General features: G+C 40.4%; 1 protein-coding gene across 3 annotated transcripts in view; it reads left to right on the forward strand.

Moving 5' to 3' along the window:
* LOC138106369 (cytoplasmic dynein 1 intermediate chain 1) overlaps positions 1-15830 on the forward strand; it is a 192141-nt gene extending 176311 nt beyond the window's left edge. For all 3 annotated transcript variants that reach the window (XM_069006876.1, XM_069006878.1, XM_069006877.1), the window contains exon 17: positions 14756-15830. In XM_069006876.1, the coding sequence (XP_068862977.1) occupies positions 14756-14866 (111 nt within the window). In that variant the 3' untranslated portion in view covers positions 14867-15830. The remainder of the gene's footprint in view (positions 1-14755) is intronic.
* The last annotated feature ends 986 nt before the right edge of the window (positions 15831-16816 follow it).

The raw sequence follows: 16816 nt of genomic DNA on the forward strand, positions 1-16816 counted from the left end.
CTGGAAGAACTCATTTCTGCCTGGCTGATAACTCAGTAGCATCCACTTGTTTGAAGGTGCATCTCCCTGATTTGGGAAGATGGGTGTGATTACTTGCATTAGAAAGTCATCAGGCCATTTTACAAAGACCCTAAATACACTCACCAAAACCATTAATGCTCCTCTTATACTGCACCCTTTCAAAAACCTTTGTTTTCCTATGACTGTTGCAAATGTCACATTAGATCAGCTGTAAACTCAGAAAGCACTGGTTCCATCAGAAGAAAAAAAATTCTGTATTTGTATTTTAATACACCGTGATATCTTTAAATTTCACCTTACTAGGTAAACATTTTTCCTTACCTGTTTCTTAGACAGCATTGACTCTGTGAATTTTGATCAGAGCAGAAAACATCAGGCTGTCAACCATTAAGGAAAAAATTAAGTGCTAGGAATTTTTACTTTGATAGATTCATCACAGTTTTAAGGAACTATCTTAGAGAGCAGTGAAGTTTACTGCTGCTATTAACCCATATGGTATAAAAAGAAAACATATGACCTAAGGGAAAATCATAAGACATAAGGTCTAACCTTGCATCCTTTGTGAAGGAGTGTGGGATCAGGGCTGTTTTCGCTCATGTAAGAATTTAGGATTTGGCCCATGTTAATGTTATCCAGTCATGATCTTTATGACACAAGAAATGTCAGACACATGAAGAACATGGCAGGGTCCATGACCAGGGAGTTAAAAATAATGGTGACACTTTCAGTTAGGCTATATAGTGTTATCTCCTTTGACTGTGTACTTTTAGTTGTTTGATTTTGGCATCGCATCTGAAAATAACTGAACACATTTATTTTCACAGTGAGGGGTCTATTTTCTCCTCTATGCGTGTGCTTTATGCCCATTAGCATTAATGGGAGTTACACACACACTTCCAGCGGAGAGGAGACTTAAACAGCCCATATAGATGTGCTCTTGTGGATCAGTAAGCACTGATTTAAAGAGTGTGAAGTACAAAATGAAATAAAAACCCAAACATGCAAAAATTGATTGTTTCAGTGTGATGGGATCTTAAACCTATATAACTTAACTATTATATATAAACAGTCATTGTAAATACACTTTAGTCTCCATAAGATCTAAATATTCAAACTTTTGCTGGTATAGTAGTTGTGATATTATTATTATTATTGTGATAGTTTGTGTAATATATTTTAGCTTCTGTGGCCTTATGGCTTATTTGCTGGGCAGCAAGTTTTCTGTGTGGTAGAAGTTGATTTTAACAGAACACGGACTGCTGCCTATAGATTTATTCACGTGTTCAGATGATTGATAGTTAGACCTAACTGCATGTCTGTTCTGCAGATATATTTTCTAAAAAGCTTGCTCCCATTGTGCACGCTTCAGTGATGTTACACAGTGCCTGCTGTCATAAATATTCCTTAACAACCATGTTTGTTGCTTACCTGGCTTATTGCAAATGCTCTTTGCACCTTTGGTTGTAAAAGAAGCAGCTTCTCATCCACCTTCTATTATTTCTTTTTCTTTTTTTTTTTCTGGTTTACCTCTTCCAGGTCATATTCTGCTTGCACTGTGAGTACATAGATAAAAACTGTAAGTCAATGACTCATTATTTGATTCTAATAAAATATAAAGTAAGTTTGCAGCATAGGATCACAGAGTTTGAAGCTGTAATCACAAGGAGAGTAATGCAGTACATTATTTTGTTAAAGTGGTTACAGGAAAAACTACTGCATCTGTTAGGTGGTCTTTCAGGCAGTTGGTTCTAGTCATGCTTTTAAAAGGCAACTAGTATGACAGGTGGACTGGAGTGAGAAAATGTCCTTCTCTAGACCATCCAGGAAGGCTGGCTCTGCCAAGAAGGCAGTTACCTGGGATTCTTTGTACAGTTATTACCTCTGTCCTCGTTTACATGCAGTGAAATCAGAATCATATGGATGTTTGTGTGACTTTGTTTGGTTTTAGAGTTAATACTGCCTTAAGTCTTTTTAGGGCTGCTGTGTTAGGTTGTTTGTGTACTTCCCCATTTGCTCCATGATAGGTGTTAATCCCGTATCTCATTTTCAAGTACATGACCAGTGAGGGAGGAGCTGGTAACTGCCCTGAAGTTTGTGGATGAAGTGTACAGTAAGGATATCCCGCTGGTGCCTATAAAATAATTTCCTTTGATTTCAGCAGCCTTTAACAGCTGCTCTGAGATTCTTAGGGTTCTAGACAGAAACAAATGTATATTTGTGACCAGCTCTCACATTTTAGCACGACTACTGAGTCACTTGTTTTTCTGGCTAGAGTGGGGAAGGATTTATACTTTGTACTCCTGTCTTGTGATGCCCATGTTTCACTATAGATTTTGTACAGAAAATACATATCCAAGCATCTCTTTCATGCAGTTAAAAACTGCTGTAGTCCAGAGAGAGAAATATGAAGCTAGATTTTGTGTCATGTAGTTATCCAAGTAGATTTTCCAGTAGGTTTGCTTTTGCTATCATAAAGCTTCTGTAGAGCATATATTGAGTTGGGAAATGTTTTTGCCACAAAAGCAGAGTTGAGACTCGCCATAAAACATTTGATTTTAAAATCTGTGTTGAGTTACAAGTATTCTTGGAACACAGATAAATGCTCACACACATATCATGAAGGCAGATTTGAGCAATAATAAGGGGTTGTGCTTACCACCAAGTTTTATTCAAAAACATTCAAAGATTAAGTAAGACACAACAGTTACAACAACATACACAATCCAGGTATAAAGGATAATTAAATTTCACCATTGATATTTCTGCTAGGTAGGCTGGAACCCTGGCCTCAGAGAATTTTAAAAACATGTTTTAACAAAGCAGAATCTCTTATGAGTTGTTGGAAAATGCAAAGAACTAAGGTTTTGATTTGTTTCTTCTTTTTCCCCAGTTTTATAATGTTCAATCTTGAAAGACTTTTAAAACTGGAAGCATTTAGAGATGACAAAAAAAAAACCCCAGGAACTTCAGCTTTTTACTTGAATAATATCTGAAATATTGAGCAGAACAAGCTCCTCGTTCCTCATCATTTCAATTTTGACTGATATAGTCAGTATTCACAAAGGGATTTTTGAAGTAGGTTAAATAAGAACTCCCTAATGAAAAAAATGCACTAGTTTGAAATCAGTCAATTTCATTACTGTGTTTTATGAAGGCCATTACCCATTGCTGATTACTAGGGTGATAAAATCTGGAAGCTTTAGTAGCCTCCATAGGGGGTGAGCTGATCTAAGTAGAGCAAAGTCCAGTCATTATCACCCTAAATACTTGTGTTTCTCATTACAATATTCATTACTTTAGGTTACTGTGAACGCTTTGAGGTCTTTATATAAGCACTGGTTTATTCCTCTGTAGAAAAACAGTGTTATGTTGATAAGTTAAAACCAAGTGTTTATATACTTCTACATTTTAAAATGAAGCTTAGCTACATTCATACATAGAAATGCATAAGTTTATACCTCTGAATATAAATTTCCCTATACACACCTATTGATGGCTGTTTGCCTGTCAGTGAGGTTGTATTAGTCTGATAAGAAATAGAAAGGGATATGAGTTACCTTGTTCTTTCAGTCTGTTTGGGTACTTAAAGAAGCTGGAATGGAGGCTTGTGTTCCTAATAACAATCTTTATTAGGGAAGTACTTTTCAAGAGGGAAAACTGAGCCGTGATCTAATTAATCTGAGTTACCTAAGGCTGGTTGCTGAGGATTGGAGCTCTTTATCTCCAGTGCCAGCCTGGGGCCTTGAACTTCTCTTTCTCTGCCACCTCTTGCATATCTTGTGGCATCACTGGCTCTCTGCCCTTCTCAGTCTCCCTCATCATGGGCTTCAGACTTACAAAGCAGCTTCATAAAACTGATGTTGTTTAAAAGATCAAAACTTTGCTAATGCTCTTTGCACCTTTGTGAAAGAAGCAGCTTCTCATCCACCTTCTATTATTTTTTTCCCCGTTTGTATCTTCCAGGTCATATTCTGCTTGCACTGTGAGTGCAAAATCACTTACTCTTTTGTTTAAAAAATATTTTATTTTAAAAAGGAACTCTTGAAACATGTCAGGGAGGGATGTGGATCTGGGTTCTGGGGAGAGGAGAGTAGCCTGTAGAAAGGGACAGAAGAACTCGGTTTGATTAGGCCAGGGAAGCGTGGGCCTGGTGACAATACAGATGTTTCATGTTCCTGCAGAGATAGGAGTGCTTGGGGCCAGAGGAGGAGAGCCAGTGGAGCTGAGGACACGCTGCCACCAGTGCATGTGGCTGCAAGCTGGCTGTGTATTCGAGTCAGAAATTAGAAGAATATTTTTAACTACCAGAAGGCTGAAGTCCCAGAGTGGGTAGAGACAGTGGGACAAACATCCTCTCAAAGTGGAGCCTGTCAGCAGGATTTTGTGATGTGTTTGTGAGTGATGCAGAAGTGGGTCACACCTGCTGTATAGGGTCACTTTCCTGCCCATGCCCGGATATTTGCTTGTTCTTGGCAACAACAGTTTCTTCTGTTTCTCTCTCTAGATAAATGGACATGAAATTCCACTTTCATTTTACTATCTGAATGTTACTTGTTAAAATTAAAGGAGGAAGTACCAGATTTTTAATGAAAGTACCTTTTTTTCTCATTTGTTGTTGATTAGACAGTGAAATTAAATTGGTATTAGTGAAAACAGACAGAAAGAGTGGGAGGTTTTAAATGGTCATCCTAAAAATTCAGTTGATTCTTTATTCTTAGCTTCCACGTGCTTATGATGAAATAGTTCAGCAGTTCTCCAGAGACAGCTTACTAGCTGTCTCCCCAGAGAATTTCACAGGGTAAAAAGACATGAGTTTCCAATATGACACAAATACCTTTTAGAAGAATTATTCAACTCCTCATCATATGAAATAAAAACCTTAAGAAACCCAGTCAACCAACCAACAAAACTTTGGCCCTAGTCCTTTTTATTCATTTGCACACTACTTTTAAAGCTGACTTATGTTTCCTTTTCCTTTGCAAAGGCCCAGATCCTCCCCCTGCAGAGAGGATCAGAGAGAACAAGCCACATGTGACAGGAGTTAATCATGTAGCTTAATGCATTATTGGAAGGCACTCAGATAACAGAGTGATGAGAGCGGCAGAAGAGAATTCTGTAAGAGATCATTCCCTTTCTGCACAGTGCAGCCTGCAGGAGGGGGAGAAGGGAGAGCTGTGTGTGACAGTCTTCCTGCTGGTATTTTCCTGCTGAGCTGGGAAGCCCTGTAAAGGGCAAGAGGAAAAGAGCAAAGGGAAGTCCAGATCAGACATACCCCTCTGTCCACATGGGCACTGCTGGGGGCTTCACTACAAGCTCCTCAGTTACTGCTTCTCCTGAAAACTTGTCAAGAGGCTTAGTGGAAAAGATAATCTGGGTCCAGGCTTTCTATGATACTTGTAGCTGAGACAGTGGTCTCAGCTTTAGCTGGTCTGCCCCCATCCTAACCCTGTATCGTGGAACACTGTGGCAGAGCACAGCTGTAGTCAATGCATGTTAATAGTGTCACAGAGTATGTATTTTAATTATCTAGTTAGTCTGTAGGGTGACATTTTCTCTGAAACTTTTTACCCCCTTTCTGATGTAAAAAGAAGTGTTACTGAAAAATGTCCATAGCTTTAAGTAACAGGGAGTATGGAAGAGGAAAATTGCCAGGTACAAAATTTAGTTTAAGCTCAGTTTGTGTGCAGCAATTTGCAAATTTCATAGAAATCCGTGACTTATTGTGGTGTTAAAACAGTTCTGAAACAAGAGCTGCTTTGTATAATTAATTTTTTTCAGGGGGCTTCTGTGGTTTGAACCTGTCACATCCAGTAGCAGTTTTCATTTTGAGAATCCTTAACTATGTTTTCCATCTTTATGGTTTGCAAAAGGGTCTGTATTTTGAACATGAAAAAATACTTAATTCATGACTTGGAAACTAACAGTTAAACCTAAAATATCAACTGAGGGTAACTCTGGGCCTTAATACATCCTATTTTGCAGCTAAAATTCTATATTCTGTGTTTAATTTAAATGTGAAATGTATACTCCAGTGCCTAAAGTGATGGAAGAATCTGTCTGAAATGAAAAAAAAAAAAAAAAAGAAAAACTACAAAATAAAACCTGCTGCTGTTTCATGATGGATGAGCTCTTGCAGATAATGGGATGTGTACACAATCTCAGAGAAGGCAGCAACTCTCCTGCAAACTAAAATCTTTGAGCAGTTTATAAGCTGCTTATGGTGCGAGTCCATTTGCCAACTGAGAGCCAGAAAGCTGTGGCAGAAGTCCTTTACAGTTCTTGTCCTGCCAGGTTTCCATGGCATGGACATGGCCAGCTTGGTTTGGATGGGAAGCAAGCTGAGCTGAATATGATTTATTTCTTCCCTGAGGCAACAGTCCTTCCCACAGCTGAACTTCCAGGGAGGCACCTTTGCCAGCATAGCTACCCCACAAGCTGAAGCTCTGGTGTTTCAAGTGAGAGCGATGGGCCCGTTCTTCCAATCAATGTAGTTGTCAGTAAAAAAATAGTAGGTATTGGAAAAAAACAGGTCGAGGGTGCCTTACCTTCTAGTTCAGTTCATTTGGTATTTTTAGGCTTCCTTGTGCAATAATGACAGCTGATAACATAATTTGGTAGAGGAGGAATCCTGATCGCTTCGCTCCAAATGTTAAATGTCCTGAAACACGTTAAAAATTCCAGGAATTTTCAATTATTTTGAGAAATGACAACTGAAACAGGACTGAGATCTCCATGGGAGGGGAATGGCAGGCAGCATGCCTCACTGTTTTTCTCAACCCACATGTAAATTGATGGCATTACAGAAGAAGTGGAATGGCAGGAACTGCAAGAACTTCATTGCTTAGGGCACCACCTCTGTTGAAGCAAAAGTGTGAGCTTTCCTCAGGCATGGCAGATGCTCTTTCTGCTGATTAATTGCATTAAATCTCTTCTGTTTCCAAGGACTTACAGACCAATAGTGTCTGCCATTGAAAGTATCCCTTGAGAGAGATGCATAGGAGAGGCTCCTCCCAATATGACTGGTGAAAGCACTTCAGTGGGCTTAAGAACAAGCTCTAAGCTTATAGTCAACCTTAGCATTTTAAAAATAAGAGGTGATTTAAGGAAATAAAAGTTATTGAAATTTCAATTTGCAGTCAACTCTTTCAGGACAACTGATGATTACTCGATGTTTTATCCTCTGTAGTCGATGTCAAGTGCAGCACTTGATTCGTTAGCTGATGGAGGCATTATCTGTTTGATAGCTTGGACATCATTCTTTGTGGTCAATTCAGGAGAGCCTGAGCCAACTCTGGTATTAGAGGTGGAACTGTAGCATTGTCTACAATTAAAGATACTTCCCACTTCCTTGTTTTCTTTTCCATATGCCCTATCAAGCTGTAATCCTTCAGGCTGACGTTTTCCATAATTGGTCTTCGCTTCTAGCACAGGTTTTGTTGTTTCTTACTTTTTCTTCTTTTTTTTTTTCTTTTTAAGATTAAAGACAGTACCATAATGCAAAATTAATAACATGCTCAAATTGAGGGAGTTAGTCTTAACTCTGACATTTCCTATCTTTGAAGTGTTACAGTCTGCATTCTTAATGTTCTGTTAACATGCATTTATGTGTCATGTATGTATAATTTACGGGCTATGTTTTATTTTGTTCTCCTGTTAGACTGGCATCGAGATGACTGATGCAGACAAAGAGTACTAAGTTTAGAGAAGAATTAATGGGCATTCAAATGCTTCAGTTCCTATGTAGGCCCTTTGTACAGCATATCTTTGCACATTACATATAAATTATTAAAATAACACCATTGTTAGCTTGGTATTCAAAACATAATTTGGAATCAACTGTGTAACAATTCAGAAGTTACTGTTCTCCTTAGAAGAAAAAAGTCAAAGTTTGCTGAAAATTGATTTAGTTTTTGTTTCAGTTGGGGGTTTTTGATATAAGCTAATATTTTGTCTTTTTTTTACTAAGGCAGCACTAGTTAAATCAGACCCTGCTGGTGAATTGCAAAGAAATAAATCACAACAGACATTAATCTAGATGAGGGCTAAGTAATTAACTTCATAGAAGGGTGGTGTATATTGTGTCTGTGACACTAGACCGACTGCTGTGCATAGAATAAATGCAGTATTTAGGTTGCCTATGGTATTCCACCCCTTCAATTAAGTAAACAAATATATATAGAGCTACTCTGGAGTGTATCCTTTGCGGTCTAAACACTGTATCTTATTAAAATCATCTGCATGCAGTATGTGGGGTTTGAGTTCCTGCCAGTGGTTTCAACCATTGTTAACAGTGATGCTCGGCTCTCCCAAGAGTTAAATACAGTGGTACTTCCAGTTATGTGCAGAGGGTGCTCTTGGTTACTTTGGTGGCCATTTCGTTGCATATTACCTCCCACTTTGTTTCCATCCATGTGTGTGGCATAGGGTGTTGCCTGAAAAAATATAGGTTTTTTCAGGAAATAAAATATCCATATAGGTTGAGAAATATATCAAAGGCAGCCTGTAATTGATTTGGGGGGGCAAGACCAGGGCCAGAATAGGTGTGTGCCTGCCTGCTTTATGTGTGTATCAAGATATTTAATGTTTACATTTACATATCTGTTTTCACCTCAGCAATAATGACAAAACATCTGTTGAACTCCAGAAGATAGGATCAGTTCTTAAAGTGGAACTATGATTGTTCATTATTGTTTGTATCGCAGTCCTCGTTCTGCAAGTGCTGTCTTTTACCTGGAGAATGAGACCAAGTGATTGTTCTACTTCTTCGAAATCATCAAGTTCAAGTAGTTGTAGTTTATCATCATGAAACACATTTTTACCTACAATGTCGTAACTGCATTCAGATGTTAATCCATTGCTCCAAGTATTTGCAGCAGATTTCTTTTCAGCACTTAGAGATACAGACAATATGGATTGACACAGATTTTGCTCAGAGAAAATCCAGCTAAAACTACGTTTGCCTGAAGCTATGTTTATTTGATGATGCTGTTAAATTGAATTGAAAGAATATTAAAATGGTGATAATCCACATACAGAAACAACTTAGTGTGAAGTATGAGATTTTAGTCACCAGTTTACCAGACTTGCTTGACTTACACAAACTCAGATTAGTCTGAGTATTTCCTAAGTTTTAATTAGCTATCTCTTCAAAGAGTATTTAACTTGCCTTTCTAAAAAATTGTAATAGCAACAGGCTATTTTAGAACATTAATTTTTATATAGTTCTTATTTTCCCTGCCAGGTACAAGATTTTATGGTATATATGGCTGTGTGGAAGCAGAGACAAGTAAACAGAATTGTCTAGAATAAGATCACCCTTTGTCTCCAAACAGCAACAAACCCAAATGCAACTAATGAAAGATGAGTGTTAATCAGAAAGTGTCTGACCCTTTGGAGCATAATGATTAGCTATAGAAAGCTGACAATTTAGATCAGAACAAGCTTTTTTTCTTAGCACAATGCTTTCTTATTTTTGTGTTTTTATGAAATGTTCGAATGGGTCACAGATTTTTGAACTGGGAACCGTTATCACCCTTGGAGTGTATGTTGGACCACCATGCAGGCTCGTCTGCAAGCTTCTAATTGAAAGCAGTGTGTGGCACTAGGGCCGCCACCACAGATTCTGGCAGATCTTCCGAGCCATGGCGTAGCTGCTTGTTGTCAGAGTCTCCGTTTACACCGGTGTCCACGGGACATGTGGGTCAGCAGTGTTACAGGCTCTGCTGGTGGCAAAACCTCACCCCTTCACAACAGCCTCTCAGTCACTGACAATGCTGAGGAGGTTCTTCCCATGGCTGTTTTTGCTTTGAGGCTTCTGAACTCTAGTGAAGACAAAAAAAGAAGTGGATATTGAACTGGTGACTGGGGTTACACAATTATTTCACCAGTGATCAGTGCTGCAGATTAGGAACTAGTGTCTCAGTGACAGGTAAGTAAGCCCATGAGGTACAGTCATTAAAAGCAAATGGAACAGGTTCAACATGGACAACTGGGCTGCCTTTGAGCTTATAGGACACTGGTTCCTCCAAAGTGGAGGTGGCTGCTGCTGCTGAAATTGCATTTTGATCCCTTCTCAGGAGAGTCCACTGTCCTCAAAGGAGAATTGTGATGGACAAGAGCTTGGAGGGATGAAGGCAGGAGGAGTTTGTCCACTCCCATCCCAAAGATTTAGAGGCTTCAGAGAAGGCAAGGAGCCAGAAATAAAGTGAAATATCCTCAATGAATAATTCATTGGCTGGAAAGTGGTTTTTCAGGGAAACTGAAGCTATACAGGGATTTGGACAAGTTCAGCTGAAACACTCAGCCATAAAAAAGATGGATAGGAGGGAAATATACAAAAGTCTTGAAATATGTTGTAGTATCTTGTTTCAACCATCTGGATAGATTCCTTTAAAAGGCACATTCAAAGATTTGGGGGTTTTGTCTCAAAATCTTTTCCCTTTTGCCTTTTGCCTTTTGCCTTTTCCCTTTTCCCTTTTCCCTTTTCCTTTTCCCTTTTCCCTTTTCCTTAACTTAAAAGAGCAAATGTACTAGAAGGTGTTAAATGATCTGAAAATGAAATTTGTGTTGATTTGTGTCTTCAGGCTCTGATTTTTTGTTCCTTTCCTGCTTGCTGGGGGAGCCCAGCACTAACTGACACAGAGGACAACATCCAGAGTTGTCTGGTCAGAGCATCTCCTTTTCCTGAGTTCTGTCACAGTTTTCAGAGCAGAAGTGTTCAGTGAAGTTGCTGTTAGCACAGTTTCTAGGAAAACACAGGAAATACAGCTTGTGTTTGTAAAATCTCTGGTGTTTGGGTTGGAAGGTCTGCACACAGAGGAGGTCTCTGGCTCCATGAGAAGGTGGAGGAGGCTGGTTTTGGGGAAGTTCACGTGCCCAGTGCTGCCTGTGCTCCCTGGCGAGCCTCAGGGGCGGAGCGCTCTGTCGCACTCCTGCCAGATGCACAAAAACCATCTCCTTGGTCAGTCCTAGCACAGAGCGGGGCACGTTTTAGGGCAGGAAAGCTGACAGGTAAGTGAAGTGCTTGACTAGAGTGACCTCCCAAGAAACAGAAGCTTCAGGAGGTTCAAGAGCTCCGTAGTAGCACTGAGATGCAGTTTGTGTACTGCATAAATCATGTAGAATAGTGACACATCAGCAAGGCAAGGACGGGTGCTTGTCCGAAAGATCCTGGTGGCCGTTTTTCTTAAATAACACTGGTTTTCCTCATTAGAATTACTGTCTGATGGAACCTAAACATACCACGATGTTAAAGCAGTGTGAGTAATTCAGTCAATTAACTAGGTGTGGGTAGCATTTGCCTTCCATTGTAAGGGGATCAGAGGAAAACACTTAATAGCTTTTATGTTCTCGTTTTGCTCCATACCTTAGCATCAGTTCATTCAAATAACCCTCTGACCCAAATAAGTTATTATATTAAATTATTATGGTTTGGTGAACATTTCTACCCTGCATCAACATCATGATGTGGAAGTCAACACATGCTGCTTTGTAGTAACTGGAAGTGGACAGAAAAATTGCCACATGAGTGAGGAACACCCAGATAGCTCTAAACCTCTGTCCTTCCTCTATGGAGTATCTCCTCATTTCTTCCACCTCTGCCCTGGTATTTGCAGAAAACACATGTGCAGAGAAGCTGAGAGGGAGATCCCACAGATAGACCCAGGTCTCCAGCACTTGTGGGAGTCACTGTGCCCAGATGAAGGAACTTGAATGGAAAATGACTGGAAGGAGAGCATTAGTCCAGAGAAGAATTTGAATTGGAGTTTGTGGATACTTTTGTTTTTATATGTGGTCTTTTGCTGTATAACTGTTGTGGTTTAGTATTGGGGCCTTTGCATAAAGAAGGGGTTTGGAGAATAAAAGACAATTTTTCCTTTGACTTCATTATTGCCAAGGTTTCCCTCTGCGTCCCTGAGGAATTTATATTAGAGGGGTTTATTCTACTAAACGTCTATTAGCAGGATTGGCCCCTTGTTGCAACCATGATGTGGTGCATGAGATTAAATAAGGTAAAATAAGATGAAGATGTAAGGAATTAGGTTGTGTGTGGGCACTGAATGTTATTTCCTCTGTGCTAAAGGTATTGACTTTGGTCATTAAATGCTTTGTAAACTGAGTAACTAGAAATGACCCAGACCTTGCTAACACTGCCAGCTAAGAATAATGCACGTAATGCATATATTCCTGGGACACTCTTCAAGTTTGAGGTAACAAGTTGTTTTAATAGCCTGGACTTTGATTTTATTTGTATGTGGCCATGCTGTGGAGTAAAGGCAATTAAATTATCCTCATGTCATAAATATATTTAATTTTTTTATTTAAAATAATATATTTTATTTTTCAGTCATTTAATATAATATAATGCTGTTAAAGACTTTAGAAGACAAGGAGAAATGAGGCTTTATTTAATTCAGAAAGTCCTTTGCCTAGGATATTGCTCCACTTTAAAGATTTTTCTACTTGGAATCAGCGAGAATCATTTCATTCAAGAGTTTGACAAATGGTAGTGCTGTACACATCACAAGAAATGAAATGTTTTAGGAGATGCAGTAATAACAGGGAGATGGTTGCACAGCTGGTTTTGGTTCCATCTCTGACAGAAGGATCTCTGCACTGCTCCTTCCTACTATACAGAAGGTGGTATAGGTGTGTGGCTGTGACCAACGTGTGCTACAGGTACTGGGGTCCTGGTGCAGTGACCTCTCTCCTGGTGTTACATTTCCTTCTGCTGAAGGATCTTGAAAGAACAGAGTGGTCTTTCAAATATAGGCCATCCCAGATCCACATCTGTGTATGTGAGCATGAGAGACAGCTGTCTGAAAAGAGTAACTCTTGTAACTCTGGTCTCCATTCCTGGGAGAAGGAGAAAAATGCCAGAAGTGGAAGACAAAGAAGGGAAAACCCAGAGATTGCAGTGATGCCTATATCAAGTGGGCTGAGGTGGCTTTTTCACAGGTTGCACTTCGGGGTCTGTAGCCTCAGCTAATGCTGAACTGTACTATATTTTGTGTTTCAGCAGCCAAAACCCCGAACTTGCACACCAGCCCTTCATACTGTAGCTCAGTCACTGATACATGTGTAATACAGGGGAAGCTTTACAAAACACGCTGATTTCCCCCAAAATACTGGATGCAGAGGCAGAGCTAGGTACAGAATAGTTGAAAAAAACTGATAATTACCAGTGAGATATGGAGATGTTTAGATCTTGTATTACAAATTCCTGTCCATCCTGTCCAATTCCTTAACACCTGAAGCAGTGTGTGTGGAGTTCCCACAAGAGTTAATCTTGGACACACACACGAGCTGTTTCCCCAGCTGGGTCACGTAACAGATGCTTTTCTTAGTCTTCAGTTCTGGGTATCCAGATGAGATGTAAGTAGAGGAGAATAATTTGACTGTTTTCCAGTACAGTGTACCATACACCTCATGGGCACCTATGATCTACTAAGTGCCACGTGGACATACTTAGCTGACCATCTGCTTGGCACTTCTTGTGGTGTATTAAAAGATTTAAGTCAGTTCAGATTGAATACTTGGTAGTGCAAACTGGATTAGCTATGGTTTGTACCCATTCTTCAGTCCAAAGGCATCCATTTGCTAAGGTGGACACCAGTTTATTATGTGCCCTGTAGTTTCCAAACAGTTGCCTTTTTCAGTACCAAGCACTGTGTAATGTCTTGAAACAGTTATTCTTTCATATTATATGCAGGACATGATCACAGCACTTCAAGAGGATAGTAAAAACTTGCATGGTTCATGTGGATGCTTGTTGCTGTTTTCTGAAATTTGGCTTAATGAAAACAAAGTTGAGAAAAGTGCTTGCTTTGTTTTGGTGTTTTGTTATTTTTTTTTCTTTCTAATTATCTCAATCCCAGCTTGCATTATCTTCCAGAAATTGCAGTATTGGATCCAGCTGGAAATGACTGCAGTATTATTTTGCCATAGCACTAAAGCGTTTTGTCTGGAAGTTCAGCTATTTAGATTACATGTCCCTCTTGAAGCCTAATGTTCAAGAGCTCTTCATTAGAAACATCAATGCTATTAAATGGAAAAGGATCTTGCATGCTGATATAAAAAAGTCAGACTAGTAATGCAGTATCCAGTTGGTATAACATTTCCATTGTAATGCATTTCCTGTAACTGTGAATTCCTTAACATAGAGGAGGGTAATTAAAATAACACAATATATTTATTTTATTACTTAGAGCTTTAATGAACTTCAGGAAAATAGTTTCAACACAGTGTTGTAAAAGCTCTGTTACCTTGTGCACACTGACCTGGGTCCTGCAAACAATTACACTTGGGCACAGCCTTGCTGACTGCCAATGGCCAGCTCGTGTGCATAAAGTGAAACATACGTGTGTGTGTACATGTAGAGATCAAGGCCTTTGCTCTAGTTTGGGAAATCTGAAATATTTTAACCAAGGGGTAGATTTTGCAGCAACACTACAAAATCAAGCAGATAAAGCCTTTTGCTCTGCCACTGACTAAAAGCTCCATCTGGCTGGTATTGAATCGGAAGCTGCCAGATGTGCCTTGTGAATTCGGCCACACTCCCGGTACCAGCCCCCCGCGGGTTGGTGAGGCACATGCCTCGATGCTTCACCATGCATGGCCATGCTGATTGTGGTAGGAGCTCTCCTCAAAGGAGGTGCCTCAGATGTGGGCCAGAGAGAGAACCAGTCCCACACCACCAGTGTCTTCATTAATTCCCTGCTGGTTTCTCCTGCAGCTGGCTGTTCCACACAACGATGAGTGGACGCGCTTCGCCCGGACCTTGGTGGAGATCCGCGCCAACCGCGCCGACAGTGAAGAAGAGGGGGCGGTGGAGCTCGCAGCCTAGAGGGAGAGGAGCAGTGCCCGCCAGAACAGCAGCTTCCCCCGCTGAGTACGCCAGTGTTCAGTGTCAGAGTCAGTCTTGCTGTGGCTTTTGATGCCAGTGTACATGCCAGTATTGCTCAAAGCATTCCATATTAATCACACTGCTTTACACAAGGCTGAAAATATCCAGAGCATTTTCATACTTTATATTTCTGTCTGAAAAGTAAGAAAGAAAAGACAAATCAACCCTTTATGGGTTTAGTTGTTGCCTTTTAACTACTTAGTAGCTGTATTTAATAGCTAGGAACCCCTGGTTAAACTTGTGCTCACATTGCCCTTCTGGCATAGTCCTATTAAATCCATATGAAGCCAGATATGATTATGTGCAGATGTGGTGTGCTTCACTGTATGGGACTGGGCCAAAGACCTTAGATGTGGTGTATCACATGGTGACTTACATTATGAATGGATGTACTATATGAAAGTTGCTGCTCCTTATTTATTGCGGTGTGCTGCATGGAACATATTTATTTGAAAGCATTAAAATAAACGATCCTAAAGCATGTGCATAATGAGAGAACTGCATTGTCTGTGTGATGCTGTAGAGGTTACATTAAAGTCCACGTAACAATTACAGTACATCAGTTGTGCTTAAGATGTAAGATCTATAAAGGTTGGCTTGAGTGGATGGAATGAGTTCCCTTTCCTTTTTTTTTTAAGATGCCTATTATTTCTAGGCACTTCAACTATATTTCAGATACAGTTGGTCACTGATACTTGTCATGCAAGTTAACACTAACAGTCTGACAAAGGGTTGTGGTTCCCAAGTATGACATCAGTATTGCCAATAAAATGTATCAGGCCTGTTCTGTTGCAGTGTGGTTGATCTTTCCTTGCCAACAGTGCTCAGTGTGTTCATTACCCGTCACTGGTGAGGCACTGGGGAAATGTGGCTGCCCTGACTCACAGAACATTCATGCAGCTGCTCTGTAAATAGATACCTTTGGCATTGGGACTGGCCAGTAGTGGACCTACGTGCATCAGACCCTGCTACCAATTTTACCTGGGCAAGCACTGCTGCATGTCAGCTTATGGGCTAATTTTTATTTCCCCTCCAATCCCAGCATGCTTACCTGCACACACATATACACACAGAGCAGCAGCATGCTGCCATATGTGCTGAGAGACAAGGCCTCCTCAGACTGTCCTGAGGGATAGGTTGGGACAGGGGACACAGGAATAGGCTCTTTTATAAAAATCTCTTCTGGCTTGAGCAAAGAAACAGAGTGCAGACTGGTCTCACTGAGTGCTGTGGCCCAGATAGACATTGGTAGTGAGGCTGCTTGATATGTCTATGTCACAACACTCTGCTGAGCCAGAGGACAGCTCTGACATCTAGATTCAGCAGTAGTTCACACTCAGGGGCATGGAGGTGAACCATTTTAGCAAGAAATACTGTGAGTCTGGCAAGAAAGATCTTGTACCTTAAGTTTCTCGTATTGTCTCATTGCCACATCTTGTCTTTGGGCAGTCATCTTGAGGAATAAACACGTCATCTAATCATGTTTGGGGCTATGGTCTGGTCCAGAACCACTGGGAAGTCTGCACTGCTAAAGCCAGGGCAGACAAAGAAAATAAATCCTTTGGAAAAGCTGCATTTCCCTCATCCTTGTGGTGGTTAGAAGCAACTCCCAGTGAGAGTGCATGGGCTACTTTCTTCTTCATAGTGGAACCTGTAAATATCTCCCAGTGCCCATGGAAGTGTCCTGCCACTGGGCTGTGGGGAGCATCTTCTCCCAGAAGGCCTTGCACACAGCAGAGATACATCAGTCGTTTTCTGGTGGCTCCCTGAGATTGGAGCCATGTGTTAGAGAACTCTTGTGTTCCTCCTGCTCCCCTGGGTGCTTTGGGAGTTGTCCTGAAGAACCAGTGTAGGACTTGAAGCATTTTTGTAGCTTAAAGGTGAATGCTA

The sequence above is a fragment of the Aphelocoma coerulescens genome, chromosome 2 (genome assembly GCF_041296385.1).
Source record: "Aphelocoma coerulescens isolate FSJ_1873_10779 chromosome 2, UR_Acoe_1.0, whole genome shotgun sequence".
NCBI classification, from domain to species: Eukaryota; Metazoa; Chordata; class Aves; order Passeriformes; family Corvidae; genus Aphelocoma; species Aphelocoma coerulescens.